The following is a 25,986-nucleotide window of genomic DNA, read 5'->3' on the forward strand; positions in this document are numbered from 1 at the left end:
TTGATGATTAACTTCTTTATTCCAGCCGACCACCATTTTAATAATATTCTATCTATCATTCTCTGTGATAACATCTCCAAATATTAATATTTTTACAAACTTGCATTGCATGCATGATTATTTTGAATAATTCAATTCTGGAAGAAAAATTGAATGGTGGAAATGGTATCTGAAAATGAATATTTGCTACAGTCACATGAATCACTATGGATGGTGGAACCATAGCAGAGGGGAACGATGAAAATCTGGTCTGAAAGTTGAGGCATTCTTAATTCATTCTTCCTTGATTGGCTTCAACAGCAGCATTACACCTTCCTTGGGACGCAACAAGCCATTTACTGTCTCCAGAACCATCTCCTCATGGCCTGGTGCAACCTCCAACTCCACCTCCAGCAGCAGCTTGGACAGGGCTACCTTGGCCTCCATCAGTGCAAATCGCATAGCTGTAAGCACCAGAGGGAGGTATTACTTCTCAGTATCCCACAAAACTAGAAGTTATTTAATCCAAACATATATTATGTACTCTATCAGGTTAGTTACTCTTGAAGGATAATTACCTATGCAATTTCTAGGACCCATCCCAAAGGGCAAGTGTGTGAAGGGTTTGATGTTGCCTTTGTTCTCAGGCATGAAGCGGTCTGGAATGAACGCCTCAGGGTCTGGCCAGTTGTTGGGATCGTGGTGGATGCTCCATGTGGGAAACTGCACGAGGTTTCCTGGCTTCATAATCAGGTCGGTGCCAGGTAGCCTGGGTAAACACATAACGCATTAACTCTTGCACACGCACCTATTATTTTGCATTGCTTGTTCATCAGTATTGTGTGATGTGAGGACGTGGGTGGAACATAATGACCAGAGCTTTTTCCCTTGTCTGCTAGATCCCTCTCATAAGAACCTGACAGCATCGTCAGCGACATTTTTCTTTTCCTGTCTTTCTGTTCGTCTTGTCTAATTGTTGCCACTTTGCTTATTTGTCTGTTTATGTAATATATATATATATATATATATATATATATATATATATATATATATATATATATATATATATATATATATATATATATATATATATATATATATATATATATATATATATATATATATATATATATATATATATATATATATATATATAATATATTAATCTCTTTAAGACACTGTTATCCTAGTCTGATTACATACTGTCATCATGTTTTTTTGTATAGTACAGATTACGCTGAAGTGTTTGCTGTTCTCCAGCTATATGGTTAGGTTAGGTTTGGTGGCCAGCCTGCAGATGATAACATAAGAAATTAAAATTAATAATATTTGATATTAGATTCAAATGAATAATGGTTGATACTGTTTCTGCTTATTTCCCTGTTTATGACATGCATTGAACCAATAAAAAAAAAACTTGTGATCAGGGTTGAAAAATCATGATGAAAAATGTTTCAATATAATTATTTTATTTTATGTTAATCAAGTCAGGTTTTTTTTTTTTTTTTTTACTTCAGTGAGCGCATAACTACCCTAAAAATTAAACGGGATCATAGATATATATGCATCTACATCATTTTCACATCTCCCGTTTGTATGCCGTTTGTATTTCTTGCTTGAAATTGTCTATAATAATGTAATGATCGCTGCTCATCACATAATAACCACCACCAGTCAATAATGTTGTTTAACATCTTTTCCTTTAGAAATTCTGTTTATCCCATCCGAAAAGACAATCGTGAAGCTTGAATCATCATCGTCACCACCAGGCATTACTTACACATGACCAGGCTGGTCATTTGTTCTCCACTTACTGTACCCTCTAGAGTCTAGATCAGAGGTTCTCAGACTTTATTGCTTAGTGGAGCACTCATGATATATATCTTTAACTTTGACGGTGCACTAACTCTACAGTCAGTATAGTGTATGGCTCCTGAGAAAGGTTAGGGCACACGGGATAGATGGGAAGGTGTTAGGCTGGATAGGACCATGGCTTAGCGACAGGCGACAAAGAGTTGTAATAAACGGCTCGAAATCCAAGTGGGGTCATGTAATTATTGGGGTGCCACAAGGATCAGTATTAGGGCCATTGTTATTTCTAATATATATCAATGACTTGGATAGTGGAATCAGTAGTGATCTTAGTAAATTTGCAGATGACACAAAGATGGGTAGATTAATTAGATCAGAATCGGATGCTATCGCCTTGCAGGCAGATTTAGATAGAATGAATGAATGGATGGACAGATGGCAAATGCAATTTGATATCAACAAATGCAAAGTACTTAGCGTAGGTAGAGGAAAGCCACACCGTAGATACACATTAAACAACGAAACTCTGGTAGGTACAGGGTACGAGAAAGATTTAGGAGTTATAGTTAGCTCTGAACTCTGTCTAGGAAAACAATGCATAGAGGCCAGAAACAGGGCAAGTAGGGTACTAGGATTTATTTTTAGGAGTGTTAAAAGTAGAAGGTCGGAAGTAATATTAAAGTTATACTTGGCGCTGGTCAGACCTAATCTAGACTACGCTGTGCAGTTCTGGTCCTCACATTACAGGAAAGATATAGGTCTATTAGAATCAGCACAGAGGAGAATGACTAACAAGATACAGGGGATGAGCAGTATTCCTTACGAGGCGAGACTGAAGCTGTTAAATTTACATTCTTTAGGAGGGGACCTGATAGAAGTCTTTAAGTGGTATAAGGGTTATAACAAGGGGGATGAAAGCAAAATTCTTAGGATCAACAACCAGGGTAGAACAAGAAATAACGGGTTCAGTCTTGAAAAATTTAGGTTTAGGAAGGAGATAGGAAGAAATTGGTTCTCAAATAGAGTGGTAGATGAGTGGAACGGACTCAGTAATCATGTTGTTAGTGCTAGAACATTAGGGAGCTTTAAGAGAAGATTAGACGGGTTTATGGATGGGGATAATAGATGGAAATAGGTAGGTAGGTATATTTCATACAGGAACTGCCATGTGTAAGCCTGGTCGCTTCTTGCAGCTTCCCTTATTTCTTATGTTCTTATGTTCTTATGTTATCCATGAAAATTACACGGCGCACTTGGAGGATAGTCGAGGCGCACTTCTGCTCCGCGGCACACAGTTTGAGAATCACTGGTTTAGATTGAGGTAAGGGCTACATGGAGAGGTGTGAGTTTAGTGTCTTAACTGAGGCCTTCTTGGCCCCATTGTTCGTGTGTAATTCATGTTTCCACCTTGAATTAAGCAATACATGGGATGACTTTATCTTTCTGGCATTTGCCTCTCCACATTCCACTCCACTTTGTCTAGCATTTTCAATTAGCGCTGCCTCAGACCGCAAGGCTCATTACGATATGTACCTACTGGCATATAGAAATGTTCCTACAGCTGCGCACAATTGTATTTACTTAATCTTTACATTTTGAACTGATAAGAGCTTAGTTTTAAAAACCTTTACTAATTAGATGATGGTGTGAGCTGGACCACCCCTCACAGACCCATTGTCAGTGCCTCCATGCTATTATTCATTTTGCTTCTTAAGTAGCCAGTAATTTTATTCTTTTCCTTCTCCCTCCTCAAATGGAATTAATTATAATTTTGGAGTGAAAGTATATGACTGAAAGTAAACAAATGAGTCTGATAAGATTAGTTAATAACAAATATTTGGTCATTGCTTTAATTTTATATTGATATTTATGAAAACTATTAAGTTAACAAATAAAAAAAATATGTGATGTCTTATTAACAACCTACTTATATCTTTTAGTGTAGGTTATCCACCTATAATTCTAAATACATGTTATTTACCTGTAGCTCATGATGCAGGTCACTTACCTATAACTTTTTGTGCAAAGACGCTCTATCATTGTAGCTGGAGGATACAGTCGGAGTGATTCTGTAAAAAGGAGGAAGAGTTGTTAATGTCAAGGTATCAGCTAAATTATGACACTGCATCGGTTATAATACTGCTTTCTTTATGGTATGCATTGACAGTATTTAACGCCTCAGTTGATGAATGATGTTGTCACCTTGGAGGCAGGCATCAAGAAATTTGGCCTCCATGATTCCCTGGTAGGTGATTTTGCCATGCTCTGCAATCATCTGCTGCAACTCATTTCGGAGGCGCTGTTGGTGGACTTTGTTCTTAGCTAGCAGGAAGGAAGAATTGGCCAGCAAGGAGGCAGTGGTGTCATATCCAGCAATGATGAAAAGCACACTTTGGGACACCATAGCGAGGTCAGTCATGACTGTAGTAAATAAAATAATAAAAATGGTGATAATAATAATAATAATAATAATAATAATAATAATAATAATAATAATAATAATAATAATAATAATAGCAGCAGCAGCAGCAGCAGCAGTAGTAGTAGTAGTAGTAGTAGTGTCTGTCTCATATAAAGTGGAGGAGCTTACCCCTGCAGGGGTGACAGGGAGGGCATAGCTACACAGTGGCTGGTGACTGGTTGAAGATAGCTGCTGAATGGTTGATAGAATCCAAGAGATGCTGGTCAGAGGGCAGTGGGAAATGAGTGATTTGACAGCACCTTGGTAATTCAATCACATTTCCTTAATACAGTCATAAAACACCACAGTATCACTACGAATAAAATTATCAAAACTAGATACAAAAACCAACAGGAATATTATGATGCAGAATGCACTAGAGGGTGGTGAAATACACCGCAGGAGAAGTAGGTGAGTGAGGGGGCAGAGAGAGAGAGAGAGAGAGAGAGTACACCGCAGAAATAGGTGAGTGAGGGGGCAGAGAGAGAGAGAATCACTGTGTTGTTCTTCACCACAAACATAGAACTTTATTACACGGAAATATAAATGTCACAATGTGTGTGAAAGGCAAGAACTATGCGTCTTTCTTATAAATGCAATACTGTACGCACATTAAGGAGGGAAGAAGGAACGAAGAGTAATGAATGCTTAGGTTTTAATATGTACATACATACAAGTCATTCATCTATGATTGTCTGCTGGTCACTCAGCTAGCCGTTCCCTAACGGAAAGAGCTCAGAGCTCATACTGACCGATCTTTGAGTAGGAGAGACCACACGTCACACACCGGGACAGCGAGGCCACAACGCCTCGGGTTACATCCCGTACCTACTTGCTGCTAGGTGAGCACGGGTACACATTAAGAGGCTCGCACATTTGCTTTGCCGCGCCCGGGAGTGGAACCCGGGCCTTCTTGGTTCAGACGAGTGTGCTAACTACTACACTACACTGTGTGTGTGTGTGTGTGTGTGTGTGTTCAGGTCAAGTTGTGGAGGGGTGAGGTTGTGAGGTCAAAACGAAGGACAAATTAGTTAAATATAGAAAAGTAACTAGCTCAGGGAAGGTGAAAGATAGCTTAAGTGTTTACTACACAAATTGTAGAAATATTTTGAATAAAATAGACTTGCTTAGAGGATTAGCGTGTGTAGGGAACTTTGATATCATTGCTTTAACAGAAATTTGGTTAGATATGTCAGGAAATGTATTTAATCCAGAGGTTAAGATAGATGGTTATACATTGTTCTATAAAGATAGGGAAAACAGGAGAGGAGGAGGCGTCGCGTTATACGTTAGGGACACATTACAGTGTTGTATTAACAGTAGAATCAAGACAGATAGCAAAACAGATTCGATATGGGTAGATATTAAGAAAGGACCACAGTCAGTAGTACTGGGAGTAGTGTACAGGCCACCGACCAGTACAAAGGAAATTAACACCTCAATGTGGCAGGAAATAAACAGAACAGGTAGGTACAGTCAGATATCGACTGGAGTCTGATGGTGGGTAACAAGGAAGCAGAGGAATTTCTTAAGGTAATTCACGATAATTTTTAAAAAACAAGTAATCGTAGAACCCACAAGGGGGAATAATATTCTACATTTAATTCTTACTAACAGGGAGGAAGCAGTCATGCAGCTAGAGGTTGGAGGACAGCTAGTTAACAGTGACCATTGGGAAATTAGGTACAATTTAAAATTGGAAGAAACTTTTAGAAGCAAAAACACTGGTAAAATATTTGATTTTATGAAAGCAGATTTTGATGAATTAAAAAGGTACCTCCGAGGAGTCGATTGGCAACGGATGCAGGGTGAGATCAGGTCCGGGACGGAGTTGAGAGAAATAAGGCAGGATGAGAGAGGTGAGGTGCGGTGTGAGGGTGTAGGACAAGAGGAGGGACGATGTGTCCGGAAGGGGCGAAGGAGAGAGAGGGAGAAAGGTGTGAGTATGTTGGAGGGTCAGGTCATGCTGAAATGGGAGAGGTGAGGTCGAGGCGAGTAGATGAGGGAGTGGAGAGGATGGAAGGGATTAGGTGAAGTAAATGTAGATGAGCTGTATAAATATTTCGTAGATAAACTGCATACAGGTCAGTTAGCAAATATTCCGTATAGGGCAATAAGATCACAGAAAAATGACCCTAAATGGATGACTGCTAGGTTAGAAGAGAAGTATATATAAGAGATTAAGGTCAGGTGAAGAAATTTTAACGCCACAATATAATGAATTAGTTAGAGCAGTCAGGAGGTTAACGAGGAGAGCTAAGGGCAATTATGAATTAAAGGTAGCCAGCTAGGCGAAGACGGACTTCAAAGGATTTTATCAGGTATACAGGACGAAGAATAAGGATACTATAGGTCCATTAAAGGCAGCAGATGAGGAGCAGGTTAGTTCTGGGGAGGAGTTTAGTAAAATTCTGAATGAGTATTTTTTAACTGTCTTCACCCAGGAAAACATGCAGGATATGCCGAATAGTGAACAGATGTTTAGAGCAGATGAAAATGAGAAGCTGACAGATATTTCCATAACTAAGGAGATAATGGAACAGGAGATAGGCTAAAAAAAAATTCAAGACACCGGTACCAAATGAAATATATCCCAGAGTACTTAAGGAATGCAAAGAGGTTATTAGTGAGCCGTTAGTTTTTGTCTTTAGGAAATCACTCGAGTCAGGTGAGGTACCAGTAATGAGGAGGCAGGCTAATGTAGTACCCATCTTTAAGAAAGGAGATAAAATTTTAGCGTTAATTATAGATCTGTCAGCTTAACTTCAGTTGTGGGTAAATTATTGGAGTCAATAATAGCGAGAAACATTAGGGAACATTTAGACAAACATAACTTGATAAATCAGTCACAGCACGGCTTCACGAAAGGGAAGTCTTGCCTGACAAACTTGTTAAGTTTTTACAGTAAAGTGTACGAGGCAGTAGATAATGGTGATAGTTATGACATCTTATATCTGGACTTTAGTAAAAGCATTTGACAAGGTACCCCATGAAAGGCTCCTGAGAAAGGTTAGGGCACACGGGATAGATTGGAGGGTGTTAGGCTGGATAGGGTTATGGCTAAGCGACAGGCGACAAAGAGTTGTAATAAACGGCTCGAAATTCGAGTAGGGTCATGTAATTAGTGGGATGCCACAGGGATCAGTATTAGGGCCATTGTTGTTTTTAATATATATATATATATATATATATATATATATATATATATATATATATATATATATATATATATATATATATATATATATATATATATATATATATATATATATATCAATGACTTGGATAGTGGAATTAGCAGTGATGTTAGTAAATTTGCGGATGACACAAAGATAGGTAGATTAATTAGGTCAGAATCGGATGCTATCGCCTTGCAGGCAGATTTAAATAGGATGAATGAATGGACGGACAGATGGCAAATGCAGTTTAATATCAACAAATGCAAAGTACTTAGCGTAGGTAAAGGAAACCCACATAGTAGGTACACATTAAACAACGAAACTCTGGTAGGTACAGGGTACGAGAAAGGTTTAGGAGTTATAGTTAGCTCTGAGCTCTGTCTAGGAAAACAATGCATAGAGGCCAGAAACAGGGCAAATCGGGTATTAAGTTTAATTTTTAGGAGTGTTAAAAGTAGAAGGCCCGAAGTAATATTAAAGTTATACTTGGCGCTGGTCAGACCTCATCTAGACTACGCTGTGCAGTTCTGGTCCCCACATTACAGGAAAGATATAGGTCTATTAGAATCAGTACAGAGGAGAATGACTAAAATGATACAGGGGATGAGGAGTATTCCTCACGAGGCGAGACTGAAGCTGTTAAATTTACATTCTTTAGAGAGACGTAGGTTCATAGGACCTGATAGAAGTCTTTAAGTGGTATAAGGGTTATAACAAGGGGGATGTAAGCAAAATTCTTAGGATCAGCTACCAGGATAGAACAAGAAATAATGGCTTCAATCTTGAAAAATTTAGGTTTAAGAAGGAGATAGGAAGAAATTAGTTCTCAAATAGAGTAGTAGATGAGTGGAACGGACTCAGTAATCATGTTGTTAGTGCTAGAACATTAGGGATCTTTAAGAGAAGATTAGACGGGTTTATGGATGGGGATAATAGATGGAAATAGGTAGGTATATTTCATACAAGGACTGCCACGTGTAAGCCTGGTTGTTTCTTGCAGCTTCCCTTATTTCTTATGTTCTTACGTTCTCATGTTATCCATGAAAATTACACGGCGCACTTGGGGGATAGGAGAGAGAGAGAGAGAGAGAGAGAGAGCGTGTCTCGGGTCCCAGAGATGACGTTGGTCCCTCACTAGCTCCAGCATTAACTTTTCTGCCTCCGGACACTACGTCTTCCACAACTCTCTTCCCGAAGACATGATGTAAACAAAGCAGCGGGCGGCTGGACAAAACCAACTTGTCAGTCTTGTTGGCACGGCTGGCAATTGCAGCCGCCAGGCACCAAAGTCCAGCAGGAGGGCCAACGCCGCTTGCGGCGGCTGGCAATTATTCAGCAGCGAATTGCTAAGTGTGAACCTGCCTTAAGTCATCGCGTTCCAGCACCAAGCAGCTCCTTTACCACTCTCATCACCATTATTACCACCATCACATCACCCTCACCCTCCAAGTCGCACCCTAACGTAGAGGTTCAAAATCTTAACGAGGGAATGAACCGCATCAAGCCGCTGAGAAGTTCATAACAAGAGGTAGAGTGTGGGTCTCCACCACCGATGCGACCACTACCAACAACAGCAATTGTAACGAGCGTGCCGCCGTTGCCACCCCCACCACCAGCAGTGATAGTACCAAGCATGCCGCCACTGCCAGCCCCACCACCAGCAGTGATAGTACCAAGCGTGCCGCCGCTGCCACCCTCACCACCAGCAGTGATAGTACAAAGCGTGCCACCGCTGCCACCCTCACCACTAGCAGTGATAGTACCAAGCGTGCCGCCGCTGCCACCCTCACCACCAGCAGTGATAGTACCAAGCGTGCCACCGCTGCCACCCTCACCACCAGCAGTGATAGTACCAAGCGTGCCGCCGCTGCCAGCCCCCTGTCTGCAGGGATAGTACCAAGCGTGCCACCGCTGCCACCCTCACCACCAGCAGTGATAGTACCAAGCGTGCCACCGCTGCCACCCTCACCACCAGCAGTGATAGTACCAAGCGTGCCGCCGCTGCCAGTCCCACCACCAGCAGTGATAGTACCAAGCGTGCCGCCGCTGCCAGCCCCCTGTCTGCAGGGATAGTACCAAGCATGCCGCCGCTGCCACCCTCACCACCAGCAGTGATAGTACCAAGCGTGCCGCCGCTGCCAGTCCCACCACCAGCAGTGATAGTACCAAGCGTGCCGCCGCTGCCAGCCCCCTGTCTGCAGGGATAGTACCAAGCGTGTCGCCGCTGCCAGTCCCACCACCAGCAGTGATAGTACCAAGCGTGCCGCCGCTGCCAGCCCCCTGTCTGCAGGGATAGTACCAAGCGTGCCGCCGCTGCCAGTCCCACCACCAGCAGTGATAGTACCAAGCGTGCCGCCGCTGCCAGTCCCACCACCAGCAGTGATAGTACCAAGCGTGCCGCCGCTGCCAGCCCCCTGTCTGCAGGGATAGTACCAAGCGTGCCGCCGCTGCCAGTCCCACCACCAGCAGTGATAGTACCAAGCGTGCCGCCGCTGCCAGCCCCCTGTCTGCAGGGATAGTACCAAGCGTGCCGCCGCTGCCACCCTCACCACCAGCAGTGATAGTACCAAGCGTGCCGCCGCTGCCAGTCCCACCACCAGCAGTGATAGTACCAAGCATGCCGCCGCTGCCAGCCCCCTGTCTGCAGGGATAGTACCAAGCATGCCGCCGCTGCCAGCCCCCTGTCTGCAGGGATAGTACCAAGCATGCCGCCGCTGCCAGCCCCCTGTCTGCAGGGATAGTACCAAGCATGCCGCCGCTGCCAGCCCCCTGTCTGCAGGGATAGTACCAAGCATGCCGCCGCTGCCAGCCCCCTGTCTGCAGGGATAGTACCAAGCATGCCGCCGCTGCCAGCCCCCTGTCTGCAGGGATAGTACCAAGCATGCCGCCGCTGCCAGCCCCCTGTCTGCAGGGATAGTACCAAGCATGCCGCCGCTGCCAGCCCCCTGTCTGCAGGGATAGTACCAAGCGTACCGCCGCTGCCAGGCTCCTGTCTGCAGGGATAGTACCAAGCGTACCGCCGCTGCCAGCCCCCTGTCTGCAGGGATAGTACCAAGCGTACCGCCGCTGCCACCTCCCCACCTGCAGGGATAGTACTAAACGTGCCGCCGCCGTTATGCTGCTCTAGTTTTTATTCATTAATCTTTTGATATTTTATGAACTCTTATGTATTTGTTACCTTTAGTTATATACATAAAAAAATTAATGTTATAGAAAGTCTTGAAATACTTTAATTTTCATGTGGTCTGTCTTAACCAAGGTCGGTAACATGATCATTTATTGCCATTATTTTCTTTGAAACTAATGCGAATTGCGTCTAATGCAAGCCGCTAACGAAACTGAACCCCCACGTCAGCGGCGATCTGACTGTACATAAAACAGTTCACCTCTTTCAGTTGTTTTCCATTCAATCTTACATCAATCTTTTCACCACCTATCTCTCTTAAGCATGTAATTACTTTAGTTTTATCAACATTCACTTTCAGCTTCCTCTTTCCACAAAAACGCCCAATAATCACCAGTCTTTTCAACTTCCCCTCTGAGTCAGCTGCCAGAGGTTTATCATCAGCAAATAGCAGCTAACTAGATCCCATACCCTTTCCTCCCCACTAATCCAATTCAGGCCCCTGCCTAAAATCGTCACATTCCCTTCCTTTACTATTGCACAACCCTGATGCAAACCTAAGTCTCCCTTGAATTAGATATGGATATGATTATTATTATTATCATCATCATCATTACCATTAGGTTTGTATCATTATATTAACAATAATAATAATAATAATAATAATAATAATAATAATGATAATAATAATCATAATAATCATAATAATAATAATAATAATAATAATAATAATAATAATAATAATAATAATAATAACAATAATAATAATAACAATAATAATAACATTAATGATTGATAATTATATCAAAAAGCTATTTCAATGGGAACTTTTCTCAGTTCCTGCTCTGGAAATGCCTTTATTGATGGGCTACTTTAAGAACATACATGCATTCTTACTGCCATGTTGCCAGTAATGACTGCTTTATGATTGTGGCTTACCGTGGTTACTGTTAGGATTGTCAGGTTGGTCTCTTGCCTCTATTAGTAGGTCCAGAAAGTCTCCACGCTTCATGCCCGCCTTTCTGGATACTATAGCCTGCTCTACAACATCGATAAAGAAGTCCACCTCCGGAGGATTTAAAGATAAGTTAAGTAATTTGAAAAGTCTTGGCATCCAGTAAAAAAATATGCCTTTAAACAATGTGCCAAGGCCTCCTTTAAAGAACACTTTGACCTTGGCTGTAAATTCACCATTACTATCCTCCAGAGAGTTACATTCAATGCCAAAGGCACAGGAAGCAATTGTGTCCAAAGTGTATGCCCCAAAGTTTTCCTTCATGTCTACACAGGAGCCACCTGCTGCTTGTTTCTTTGAGAACTTGACGAGAGCATCGGCCTTGTCGCACACCAAAGGAAACATGCTTTTGATTTTGCCTGAAGTGAAAGTAGGTGTCATGATGGACCGCAGACTCTTCCACTCGGCACCTTTTTTGATAGACAACATTTCTGACATCACTTCATCTCTCTTTTGGCCAGTCCTCATATTGACATCTCTTCGGTCAATGAAATGGTCAGAATCCTTAATGAAAACATGTCTCATTATCTCGGTGTCCCATGTAACCAAAGCAGGTGTATTGAATTCATAGAGGCCAAACATCATAGAATTGTAAAACTTGGTATAATTCTGAAAAAAAAAAAAAAATCAGCAAAATGCAGCACTGTAATCACACTGAAGCAAATTTAACTTGTATCATTTGCCCTATCTTGCCAGTATAAATAATACCATGAGTATTTTATACATTCATAGTCAATACTAATAATTTTATCTTAGTCACTTTATATGTACATTCAATCACCCACATGCAATACCAATCGCCTGTATTACAACACACAACCTATCTTCAACACACATAGTAATGCTAGTTACATAATAATTATGTCCACGACAGTTATAGCTGTCATATCTATATAACTTTATATATAAAAATAAGAACTATAATGTGAGGCAAGGATCAATATGCGGAATGTTGCTTAAATTTCCCAAACTGAATTCATTTTATTTTTCTATATGAAGGAGGATGGTTAGAAACACAAAAGAGTAGGGAACATAATCAGACAGTTACGGAGGTTACTTGTAAAAGGAAAAAAAGAGAGCTGAATTAAGTAATTTCTTCTCTTATTCTAAGACTTTACTCAACAATAAGCCAGAGCAATGTATAGAGAGTAATCGGAATGAATTGCCTCGAGTCCTGAACAAGAACCAATGAGAGAACTCACGAACTCAAGTTGCGGCTGCCAGATTCACAGGATATCATATTTCACACAAAAGTTGGTCTAATGGATATCTATATCTATCTATCTATCTATCTATCTATCTATGTATCTATGTATCTATCTATCTATCTATCTATCTATCTATCTATCTATCTATCTATATATATATATATATATATATATATATATATATATATATATATATATATATATATATATATATATATATATATATATATATATATATATATATATATATATATATATATATATATATATATCATCATCTACCGAAATAGTAAGATAACTGAAGTATTTTTAAATATGTATCTACGATAAAAACGCTTTAATGGTGGAATTAAGGAAATACACATGCGTCTTTTATACTGTCTGTATGTATGGGACAAAAATTATTTTGTTCCTTAATCATTGAAACTCAAAGTTAGTATGATTATTTCTCTTCTAGTAGACTTCCAGAAGACATGAATATATGATGCCCCCTAAAATAGTTTATTTTCTTAAATCCAGAAATCAAAGTCTGATACTGAGATTGTCTCTTGCCACCAAAACAATAATAAAGAAAACTGATCCTCGGCCTTGGCGAACATAGAAGTTATTCAGGGTCATGGAGACATCTAACGAAGTAACCAGATAGGCAGTGCTCACCTTGAGAAGCTTTTTTGAAGTCAAAAGACATATCATGTACTGGATATAGCAAGACACAGTTGAGGAACATGGCATTAAAAGCACTACAGCAACCTCGGCAGCATATTTTCCTTTTGCTCAAAAAAAAAAAAAAAAAAAAAAAAAAAAAAAAAAAAATTGAGCAAAATTTGCTCTGCACTTTCTATAAGAACCATTAATCTCTGCAGCGGATAAGTAAAATGTGTGTAAGATATATTTGTTATATAAAATGAGAGAGAGCTAGGTACACCAAGGCGATTGTATTTTACTCATGTCACTCGTATAAGCTAAAGTAAATATCAACAAATACCATGGCAAAATAACAACAAAATTATATTAGCTGGAGTAAAAACACGGGAAATCAATAGATACATCATAACATAGTGTTCTGAGACGACTATTCTGTACAGCGAGACGATGTTGACCAACTTTTGAATTAAACCAGCCGGCGAAACCTCACGACTCTATCATTCGTGATATCTCCCATTTGACACTTCTGAATTATAATCTTGAAGCTTTCAAAACCTATTATAAATCAGTGAATCTGTGAAACTTTACTCCTTCAGTGCTGTGTTGTTACTGTGATGCTGCAAATTCAAGTCATACTTGAATTTGCCACTCTTTCATGTTCAAACAGCACTCTACAGTCTTCACTTTAATATTGATCCATGTCATAGGGATCATCACAGGGATGGTCCTTGATCTCTGTGACATGGACAAAATAAAATATGATAGATAAATAAATGAATTAAATAAATTAAAAATAAAGGATCAGATATTCAAGTTTGACTAAAAGTACCTCAATATAAAGTAGACCAAACTATGGGCAACATGGCATGCATATAACAACAAGCCAGTCCTATGTTGTTTTTTTTTCCAATAATGTATATGGAATTTTGCTACAATGTTTAGTTTCTGATATATAGAGGAGTAAACAGAATCTCCACATATTAGTACACAGGAGTATTGACACATCAGATCTTTGCGCAGGGTCACACTAATCAACTTTTGCGTGAATGAGGAAAACAAGATGAAAGTGAGAATGTGAATGCAAAATTTTGTGCAGTGAAGCTGCAAAATGAGGAGGCATACAATTAGCAAGGTTAAAAGGCCAGTAACAATAGAAATAATGCTAGAAGATAGCAGGAAACTCAGCACTGTAGCAGAATGCAAGATATTGAAGAGGGCTAAAGAAAGGGAGATGATGAGCTAAAAAAAAACAAAAAAACTTTTGATTCCATTCTTCTTAGTGAGGTTGCATGAATGGAGTTCCTATATAATATGAGAACAATACTCCATACAAAGATGAATATTTCCCGAGTATAGAGTCAGCATCTGAGGAGGAAAATATTGGCAGAGAAGACACTTATATTCATGAAAGTTGCTTTAGCAATAAATTTTAAGTTTTTAGAATAGGCCAGCCCTAGTAGGGTCAACATAATGGAGGGAATAAATGTGTGTCATTGAACATTAAAGAAGGGATAGTTGTCTGGAAGGTGAAGAAATTGAACTTTGTTATTAAACTCAAGTAAATCTAAGGAGATAAGACTGTAAAGGAAGCTACAAGCTCATGAAACCAGAAGGCTTCCACGAGACATTCCCTGTATGAAACATACGAGTATCTACTTCCGCCTATCATTCTTATGGAAAAATTTATCCAGTTTTTCTTTTAAATCTCTGTAATGGCTCAGCACTAACAACGGACCATCTCTCAGCTATCTGCCACTCTATTAGAAAACCAATTTCTTATCTCATTTTAAATCTAAATTAACTACCCATATGTGATTAGTACATATGCCTAATTCCCCACCTCTCTCTTGGGATCGTTTCTATGATCGCTCCTTCGTATCCAGACAGATAGTTCACAGTGCGCATACGCAAGGATACTCTACTCGGCTCCATTCATCGGGATACCTTCAGTTTATCTCTGTCCTCTGCATAGTACATGCCCCGCCTCTTGATTTTTTTTTTTTTTTATGCCTGTTCTGGAGATTGAATTTCTAAATTTGTGTTTGACTTTTGTACCAGTTTCCACTGTTCCCTCACCTTGTGTAAGGTGTTATAAGGGTTGTCCTTTGTTTTCACTAGGCCACTCAGCTCATAAAAATGTCACACTTTATTTTTTATTTATTTATTTTTTTCTATTTTTTGAGTGAATCAGGTTTGTGCCTGCTGAGGAGCTGGAGCCTCATTCACTTTGCTTTTCATGCCAGCCAGTTACTGATTATAATTCAAACCAGATAATTGAAATCATAACAATCCTGGCTTTTAGTCCCAGGCATACAAATCTCAGTGAGAAAAATAAGGTGAAGCTTGGGGGAATTCCTGGTTTCACAAATAAACCATCTTTGATATGGAATGTATTTGCAATGGTAAGAATAATTTTGAAATGTACTTAAAGTCATATATTGCTTGAAATGAATAATATCCAGAATAAATGCATTTTTTCCATTCCTTTTCAAGCATCATAAAAATATAAAATAATGATTAAAAGCGTAAGGTATGATCACTCCAATCAACCTGGCATCAAAACGTAGAATTCGACGGAATAGTTTAGCAGCACGTGTTGCTTACATCTGACTTATTCTTTGCCTTCACATACCAACCAAAACCAAGGACTAAGAAGATGGATTTGTCATGCAGGTCTATTAAATTGCAGACTGACTTTGAATAAATATTCTCTTTCTTTTCTTGCTAATCATAGCCCGGCAGAACACTGCCTCCTCTGTGCTGCTCCTTATTTGTATGTACGAGTACATACTTCCCTGGGAGTGTTTCATCCACAACAGTCAACAGCAGGTATCTACTGTCTATTCTGCCTAAAATAAGAGCTATAATGGAAATAAAGACTAAAACTTTTACCTCATCAAAGAACTCCCATAACCTTTTGGAGACAAATATTCCCTTATGGAAGTGACCAATGATGGGCGTGGCAGGCGGGGAGGGCACACCTCTCGAGGACCAGTAGGTTCGTCGCCGCGTGAAGTATGCCACTACCAGCAGCACCACTGTTGCTATCAGTAGCCACACCTCGATGCCCATCGTGCTGCAATGATTTTCATGCCTTCACTTACACTGCACACTAGAAGGATAATGGCTAGCTGTAATTTCTATTTCCTGTTTTGTGATCTAATCTAGTCATGATATTGTTGAAGATGGGAATAATAATGATGCCAATGAAAGGTGGTGATGCTATTAACTGTGATGCTGATGATAATAAAAATTTATTATAATAGATGGTGATCATAATGGAGATACACACACACACACACACACACACACACACACACACACACACACACACACACACACACACACACAAACACACACACACACACACATTTTATATATATATATATATATATATATATATATATATATATATATATATATATATATATATATATATATACAGAGAGAGAGAGAGAGAGAGAGAGAGAGAGAGAGAGAGAGAGAGAGAGAGAGAGAGAGAGAGAGAGAGAGAGACCGCTCCCGCTACCTCACTTGCCAGTCACAGGAATGTGTGGATGGAAGCTATATCGCGAGTATCGCCACCTAAAGCAAAAATACTATAGCTACGCTGCTGTCCGGCGTGAGCAGAGGCCGAAAGAGGCACTGTGCGGGAGGCACGTGACGAATTTGAACCTGCGGTGGAGTGACAAACAGAATTTGGACTTGCAGGGATTATTGTTTATAACTTGGATATTCGTAAGTCAGGGAGCGTCTGTATCATTATTATCATTGTTATTATTATTATTATTATTATTTCATATATATATATATATATATATATATATATATATATATATATATATATATATATATATATATATATATATATATATATATATATATATATATATATTAAGGGGACATCCAATGCCACTGATAATTCTAACTCTGATGCTTTGCTGTCTTCAGGATTATCTTCTAAAGTGGTGGGTAAAGTAGCTTTCCCGATATAAAACATTCCTTCTCTTTTCACATGTTACACCTCTTCAGTAATACGGACTCATGCAATTTTCAGTTTTCCTGCACTGCTAGAACATGACAACTTTGGGGGTCAGGTGTGCTTTGCACTGCTGTATGCAATGCAGTGTGTGGCATTGTTTTGTAAGGTCAGCTTCATCGTATTATTTAAATTGTTTAAATTTGTCCCGAACCATAATATCTGATAGCATTTAACAATTTTTTTTTTTTGCTTAATTTCTTGGAACTTGTAACAAAGTAATGTTTAGGAAAAGATTACATAGTAGGCAATGATTCTGTATCGTTAGATTCCTGTAATGGCTTACCTGTGCTCTCAGATTTATGATAACATGTCATTATTCTATTTTTAAGATTTACTTTTTACAACATCTGGAAAACACTAATTTTACCCATTGGCATATTATTTATGCTTCGAATGTTTAGTTTCCCTCATATTTCAAAGAACGACGGTCTTAAGGGCATAGTCGAAGTAATGCATAATCTGCTCTCTGAAATGGAAAACAGTGTAAGGAACATTAGGGTTGACACTGACTTCCCTTTGACTTCAAATCTATACATGTCTCTTAGAAACATGTCACATATAATGTTCATCAACTACACGTGTCCTTGCCTTCTGTACTGAAACGCATTTCCAGTAACACGGCTCATTTTGGATGAATCCCATAAGGTGCAGCTTTTGCTATTATGGGGATGATGTATGTAGTGATTTGTTGTTAATCTGCAATGCACAACAGCTTTTGGATAAGTGTTTTACCATTTCTAATTTCTATTACTGAACAGGAAACCTTCCATATCGATGTACGCACTGACTGTTGCGTGAATAACAGGTGTATTTGTATGTCTTAAGAAAATAAGAACATGAGAAATAAGGGAAGCTGCAAGAAGCCACCAGGCTTACACGTGGCAGTCCCTGTATGAAATATACCTACCTACTTCCATGTATCATCCCCATCCATAGAATCTTTTCTTAAAGCTCCCTAATGTCTTAGCACTAACAACATGATTACTGACTGCGTTCCATTCATCTATCACTCTGTTTGAGAACCAGTTTCTTCCTGTCTCTTTCTTATACCTAAATTTTTCAAGCTTGAATCCCTTATTTCTTGTTCTGTCCTGGTTGCTGATCCTAAGAATTTTGCTTACATCCCCCTTATATCACTTAAAGATTTCTATCAGGTCCCCTCTTAACCTATGTCTCTCTAAAGAATGTAAATTTAACTGCTTCAGTCTCACCTCGTAAGGAATACTCCTCATCCCTTGTATCCTTTTCGTCATTCTCCTTTGTACTGATTCTAATAGACCTATATTTTTCCTTTTTTTTTATGTAGGAGGGACACTGGCCAGGGGCAACAGAAATACAATAAAAAAAAAAAAGCCGACTGAGATGCTAGTCCCAGAAAAGGATCCAAATCGGTAGTCAAAATTTGAAGGATAAGTGTCTTGAAACCTCCCTCTTGAAGGAATTCAAGTCATAGGATGGTGGAAATACAGAAGTAGTCAGGAAATTCCAGAATTCACCAGAGAAAGGGATGAATGATTGAGAGTACTGGTTAACTCTTGCATTAGAAAAGTGGACAGAATAGGGATGAGAGAAAGAAGAAAGTCTTGAGCAGCGAGGCCGCGGTAGGAGGGGAAGCATGCAGTTAGCAAGATCAGAAGAGTAGTTAATATGAAAATAGCGGTAGAAGACAGCTAGAGATGCAACATTGCAGCGATGAGAGAGAGGCTGAAGACGGTCAGTTAGAGGAGAGGAGTTGATGAGACGAAAAGCTTTTGATTCTAGAAGAGCGGTATGAGTGGAATCCCCCCCAAGACATGTGAAGCATACTCCATACATGGACGGATAAGGCCCTTGTACAGAGTTAGCAACTGGAGGGGGGGTGAGAAAAAGTGGCGGAGACGTCTCGGAACACCTAACTTCATAGAAGCTGTTTTAGCTAGAGATGAGATGTGAAGTTTCCAGTTCAGATTACAAGTAAAGGACAGACAGAGGATGTTCAGTGTAGAGGAGGGGGACAGTTGAGTGTCATTGAAGAAGAGGGGATAGATGGTTGTCTGGAAGGTTGTGTCAAACTGATAGATGGAGGAATTGAGTTTTTGAGGCATTGAACAATACCAAGTTTGCTCTGCCTCAATCAGAAATTTTAGAAAGATCAGAAGTCAGGCGTTCTGTGATTTCCCTGTGTGAAATGTTTACTTCCTGAAGGGTTGGACGTCTATGAAAAGACATGGAAAAGTGCAGGGTGGTATCATCAGGGTAGGAATGGATCGGATAAGAAGTTTGGTTTAGAAGGTCATTGAGGAATAATAAGAAGAGAGTGGGTGATAGGACAGAACCCTGAGGAGCACCACTGTTAATAGATTTAGGAGAAGAACAGTGACCATCTACCACAGCAGCAATAGAATGGTCAGAAACGAAACTTGAGATGAAGTTACAGAGAGAAGGATAGAAGCCTTAGGAGAGTAGTTTGGAAATCAAAGCTTTGTGCCAGACTCTATCAAAAGCTTTTGATATATCCAAGGCAACAGCTAAAGTTTCACCAAAATCTCTAAAAGAGGATGACCAAGACTCAGCAAGGAAAGCCAGAAGATCGCCAGTAGAGTGGCCTTGACCGAACCCATACAGGCGATCATGACAGAAAGTTGTGAAGTGATAGATGTTTAAGAATCTTCATGTTGAGGATAGAATCAAGTTCTTTAGATAGGCAAGAAAATAAAAGCAATAAGACAGTAGATTGAGGAATTAGAATGGTCACTCTTTTAAGGAACAGGCTGAATGTAGGCAAACTTCCAGCAAGAAGGAAAGGTAGATGTTGACAGACAGAGCAGAAAGAGTTTGACTAGGCAAGGTGCAAGCACGGAGGCACAGTTTCAGAAAACAATAGGAAAGTCCTCCGAGGGTTTAGGCCAGCGAGGGCATGGAAAACATCACTGCGAAGAATTTTGATAGGTAGCATGAAGTAGTCAGAGGGTGGAGGAGAGGGAGGAACATGCCCAGAATCGTTCAAGGTAGAGTTTTTAGCAAAGGTTTGAACGAAGAGTTCAGTTTTAGAAATAGATCTGATAGCAGTGGTGCCATCTGGCCGAAATAGAGAAGAAAAAGAAGAAGAAGCAAAGTTATCGGAGATATTTTTGGCTAGATGCCAGAAGTCACAAGGGGAGTTAGATCTTGAAAGGTTTTGACACTTTCTGTTAATGAAGGAGTTTTTGACTAGTTGGAGAACAGACTTGGTATGGTTCCGGGCAGAAATATAAAGTGCATGAGATTCTGGTGATGGAAGTACCTTTTGTGGGTTACCTCTCTATCCTGTATAGCACAAGAACAAGCTGTTTTAAACCAAGGTTTGGAAGGTTTAGGTCGAGAAAAAGAGTGAGGAATGTACGCCTCCATGCCAGACACTATCACCTCTGTTATGCGCTCGGCACACAAAGACGGGTCTCTGACACGGAAGCAGTAGTCATTCCATGGAAAATCAGCAAAATACCTCCTCAGATACCCACAACTAGCAGAAGCAAAACGCCAGAGGTACCTCCACTTAGGGGGATCCTGAGGAGGGATTGGAGCGATAGGACAAGATACAGATATGAGATTGTGATCGGAGGAGCCCAAAGGAGAAGAGAGGGTGACAGCATAAGCAGAAGGATTAGAAGTCAGGAAAAGGTCAAGAATCTTGGTCGTATCTCCAAGACGGTCAGGAATACGAGTAGGGTGGTGCACCAGTTGCTTTAGGTCGTGGAGAATAGCAAAGTTGAAGGCTAGTTCACCAGGATAGTCAGTGAAAGGAGAGGAAAGCCAAAGCTGGTGGTGAACATTGAAGTCTCCAAGAATGGAGATCTCTGCAAGAGGGAAGAGAGTCAGAATGTGCTCCACTTTGGAAGTCAAGCAGTCAAAGAATTCCTTATAGTCAGAGGAGTTAGGTGAGAGGTATACAGCACAGATAAATTTAGTCTGAGAGTGACTGTGTAGTCGTAGCCAGATGGTGGAAAACTCGGAATATTCAAGAGCGTGGGCACGAGAACAGGTTAAGTCATTGCGCACATAAACGCAACATCCAGCTTTGGATCGAAAATGAGGATAAAGTAGAAGGGAACAGAAAAGGGGCTACTGTCAGTTTTCTCAGACACCTGAGTTTCAGTGAGGAAAAGAAGATTAGGTTTAGAAGAGGAGAGGTGGTGTTCTACAGATTGAAAATTAGATCTTAGACCACGAATGTTGCAGAAGTTAATGAAGAAAAAGTTGAGGGGGGTGTCAAGACACTTAGGGTCGTTGTCAGAAGAGCAGTCCGACCTGGGGACATTTGTGGTCCCCTCCCCAGATGGGGACTCCGAGGCTGGTAGAAGTCGCCATGATAATTTTGAAATTTTGAGTGAAGGGTGTGTGTGTTATTAGGTGCTTGTAGTTTTGTGTGGAGGAAGAGTTGTCTTTAGAGGGCAGGCTGTGACTGCCCCCTTGTGTTATGAGACACAAAGGGAAACGTTCAGTGAGGTCACAGCTGGGTTTAATGATAAGTTCACAGCACCCCCTGATCCAGTGCTTTAGACCTCACTGGGAGTAATTATCGTTTCGGCAGGTGCCTACTGCCTCCTCCATATACATTTCCTGTAATATAGGGACCAGAACTGCACAGCGTAGTCTAGATGAGGTCTGACCGGCGCCAAATACAACTTTAATACTGGCACTCTAAAAATGAATCCTAATACCCTCTTTGCCCTGCTTCTGGCCTCTATGCACTGCTTTCCTATACGGAGTTTAGAGCTAACTTTAACTCCTAAATCTTTTTCGTACTCTGAACCTACCAGAGTTTCGTTGTTTATTGTGTACCTACTGTGTGGGTTTCTTCTACCTACGCTAAGTACTTTACATTTGTTAATATTAAACTGCATTTACCATTTGTCCGTCCATTCATTCATCCTATCTAAATCTGCCTGCAAGGCGATGGCATCCGATTCTGACTTAATTAATCTACCTGTCTTTGTGTCATCCGCAAATTTACTAACGTCACTACTAATTCCACTATCCGAGTCACTGATATATATATTAAAAACAACAATGGCCCTAATACTAATTCCTGTGGCACCCCACTAATCACATGACCCCACTCGGAATTAGAGCCATTTATTACAACTCTTTGTCGACTGTCGCTACTCGCCTCGGCCTCGACCTTACCTCTCCCATCTCAGCATGACCTGACCCTCCAACATACTCACACACATCTCCTCCCCTCTCCCTCCTCCGCCCCTTCCGGACACTTCTTCCCTCCTCTTGCCCTACACCCTCACACCTCACCTCACCCCTCTCATCCTGCCTTATCTCTCTCAACTACGTCCCGGACCTGACCTCACCCTCACGTCTTTGGTGCCGTATTGTGTGTTCAAGGGTTTGGTGTGTGGAAGTGATTCCATAATCATAGTAGTATTTGTTATGGTAACATACTGCCATGTCTCCAGCCTCCACGGTGATCTACTCTCATTTATCTTAATTGTGTTTAAGTTTTACTGCAGTCTAAGTCACAGGCAATGGCATGACACCATCTTTCTATTGTAGTACTTACATGCAATAGCAGGAGGTAGAACTCTTGATTCAATCAGAAAAAAAACAATAACAACACGGGAAGCTACTCGCAAGACAGTCGCAACTCGTGTCAGTAGTCCCGTCCGCGTGGCCGCGTATGCGTAACAAGATAATAGAAAAATATTTCGTGGGGGAAATATTTTGTGTCCATTTCCTTCCTCAGTTTTTTTCCGGACAGTTCTTTAGATATTGCAATCTCGTCTTCTTTTTATCATAAACATGTTCTTGCAAGACACTATAAATAAAATAAACAAACTGGAAGACAAACATTCTTGGCGTGGAGTACTCACGATCATTTACCCTTGACTGTTGGTGAGCTGCCAGACATTCTCTACGTATTTCGTGTTGCCCACACGAGTTCTTAACTTTTTATAGGCCGTGGCCACCATAGAATAACCAAAAATCATCCGTATATGGCATGAGTGTAAGAGCCTATTTTGTCACGCCTCCATCTTGAGGTTTAAAACCTTGGCTCTTTAAATTCAACAGCTGTAAGTGGATAACTGCGTAGTGATGCTGGTACATAACAAGTCACTGACGTTTTAGGATGAATTTAGTGTACATGATGTAAAAGACATTTTTTTTTTTTCTTGTTCTAGTGAACATGTTCTTAGCACTAGTGCCTGTACCGTCGACCTTCCTACAAACAGGAACGCTAACTTAATATAAATACCATACCATCCTACTGTCGGGCGCTGGGTTGTAAGCAGTGTGAAGACAGATTTCATCCTAAAGCATCCTCTCCTTGTTTGTAAACAGCAGAACCTTTCGCAGCGTGAAACAGGGATTGCTGATAAACGGATGACGACTCAGATGATTATCACTATCTACCTGTAACTACCTTCCATTTTCTTCTTGATGAATACATCTCGTACCATAACACTAATCAACGTCATTATTGTCTTCTCTTTGCTGACAAGCATGTTTTTCCTTTATTTACCAAGCCGCTTACAAACTACTGTCATCCCTTAATCCATAGGCTCGGATTAGCTTCCAAACAGAAGGAATACACTTTAACATCGGAGGACGGAATGTGTCGTTAAGCTTCATCTGCATCATTAACGCTTATAATTCTCTAAAGAACAATTTTCATAGATGACAGAGATGATCAGTGCGGTTCTCAAGATGATTTATCCTATTGATGACGTAGAAATATTGCAGAATCCTTGTTAAACTATGAGTAGAATCATAATAACGTTGTAATAACCCTAATGAAAACCGCAATAATTTCTGCTGAAGACTGTTAAATGTAGCTTAAGTAAGACACCAAATGTCTGAGGACACAAAGCCTGAATAATCTGAGAAGGAGCGTCGACAATGGAAAGTAAAGATCCTAGATGGTGCTAGATTGTACTGATCTTAAATAACAGTGATATGTATGAAGTGAGACTAGAGATCATAGAAATGTCTTTCTAAAATATATATTCACTATCGAAGATCTCTCTCTCTCTCTCTCTCTCTCTCTCTCTCTCTCTCTCTCTCTCTCTCTCTCTCTCTCTCTCTCTCTCTCTCTCTATATATATATATATATATGACCTAGCTGCATTAAATCACATAGTGTACTTGTTTGAGAGATTATTATCTCAAGAGATAGCATGGACCTTCGCTTCGAAGAGCGACCCACGGGAATAAAGCGTACGGAGCGAAGAAAAGTTGGTGACACTATTGACTGACATTATGTCCAGGTGCAGGCTTTTCATATTGTTCTGAGATACAACTTCGTTACCAGTTACGCTCTCTCTTGCTTATTTACATTCTCGGCAATAGCTGTTGGCAATAAACTCACCTCAAAGAAGTGTGGGTTTGTTTCTCCTGTTTGTGGCTGAAGGGCAATTGGCGGTCCCTGTCACCCTGACTTCCCCTCTCAACAACCTCTGGCGGGAGACTGGCGCTACATGAACACTAGAAAGGAAGTGGACTGTTGAGCTCTCCAACCTTCAACACACACACACACACACACACACACACACACACACACACACACACACACACACACATAATTGATAACAACGCTTAACATTCATAGCGTTATCTTAAGAATTTATGTATAGCTTTTCCGTATCTGTGTGTCTAGAGGATGGAGAGAACCTTTGGGAAATTATCGCTGCAGTTAGAGCCTATAAGTAAAGGTGAAAGTGTGAAATCACAATTAATGTAATATATATATATATATATATATATATATATATATATATATATATATATATATATATATATATATATATATATATATATATATATATATATATATATATATATATATATATATATATATATATGGAAAATCAACAAATATCTAGATTAGAATTTAATTTGGAAATCGTGAAGAGAAAAGAACACATCGCTAGAGGAAAAGCGACTGAAACAGAAAGCTGTGTCACGGTGACGCTTCATTCGTGGCCTTGAGATTACGACACCAGTGTCACCGTGACACTGCACTCTGTGTTAATTCCTCTCGAGACATGATAACTGTTATGCCTGATAAGGTCATTTTCGTAAATGGGGTTGAAGTTGAGGTGTATTGCCTGATCTATGGGTTCCAGGTGATGGCGGCGATAATGAGAGTAATTAGATGTCGGCTGCCAACTTTTAGCAGCAAAATGACAATATTTGACCGCTTTCACCCAGCCATGGGAAGACTTTCAGTCTCGCCTGAGAAGTGTTGCCAAGACTACATTATGTCACACGGGCTAATTTGTGGTGAGTTGTTTGTAGCACATAGTCATCCCAAGAGACAGGATGGTCAAGACTGCTCGTTATAATTCAAGAAATGATGTCTCGCCGCGCAGAGCGTCAGTAACCGCCCACAGCCATGTTCAAAAGATATCATTCGCCGTGTTATGACATCACATGTATCTTGGTCGCATCTGATTAGACTGTCCTCGGGCAGCATTAACGCAACAAAACCCGGAAAAAAAAAAAAACGCAGCCGTCGGGAGTCAATCTAATGGTTAAATTTCTACCTGCTCTG

The 25,986-nt window shown here is 40.2% G+C and overlaps 1 protein-coding gene across 1 annotated transcript; it reads right to left on the minus strand.

The window, feature by feature from the left end:
• LOC135098243 (cytochrome P450 3A11-like) lies at positions 1 to 24,917 on the minus strand. The gene is made up of 7 exons (XM_064000514.1): positions 24,802 to 24,917; positions 16,316 to 16,499; positions 11,495 to 12,179; positions 3,994 to 4,212; positions 3,800 to 3,860; positions 558 to 748; positions 1 to 443 (listed from the first exon to the last, which is right to left on the minus strand). Exons 2-7 carry the CDS (start codon positions 16,493 to 16,495, stop codon positions 274 to 276), a joined length of 1,506 nt encoding a protein of 501 aa, XP_063856584.1. The 5' UTR covers positions 16,496 to 16,499; positions 24,802 to 24,917; the 3' UTR covers positions 1 to 273.
• Positions 24,918 to 25,986: the final 1,069 nt, after the last annotated feature.

This window comes from Scylla paramamosain, chromosome 4 (assembly GCF_035594125.1).
Source record: "Scylla paramamosain isolate STU-SP2022 chromosome 4, ASM3559412v1, whole genome shotgun sequence".
Classification (NCBI taxonomy): domain Eukaryota; kingdom Metazoa; phylum Arthropoda; class Malacostraca; order Decapoda; family Portunidae; genus Scylla; species Scylla paramamosain.

Excerpts from the sequence above, each read along its gene's own strand:
- LOC135098243 (XM_064000514.1), bottom strand. The coding sequence starts at position 16,495 with ATGGGCATCGAGGTGTGGCTACTGATAGCAACAGTGGTGCTGCTGGTA. Across the intron at positions 4,213-11,494 it reads CAATCCTAACAGTAACCACG|TCATGACTGACCTCGCTATG; the intron begins GTAAGCCACAAT and ends TATTTACTACAG. Across the intron at positions 444-557 it reads GGGTCCTAGAAATTGCATAG|CTATGCGATTTGCACTGATG; the intron begins GTAATTATCCTT and ends TGGTGCTTACAG.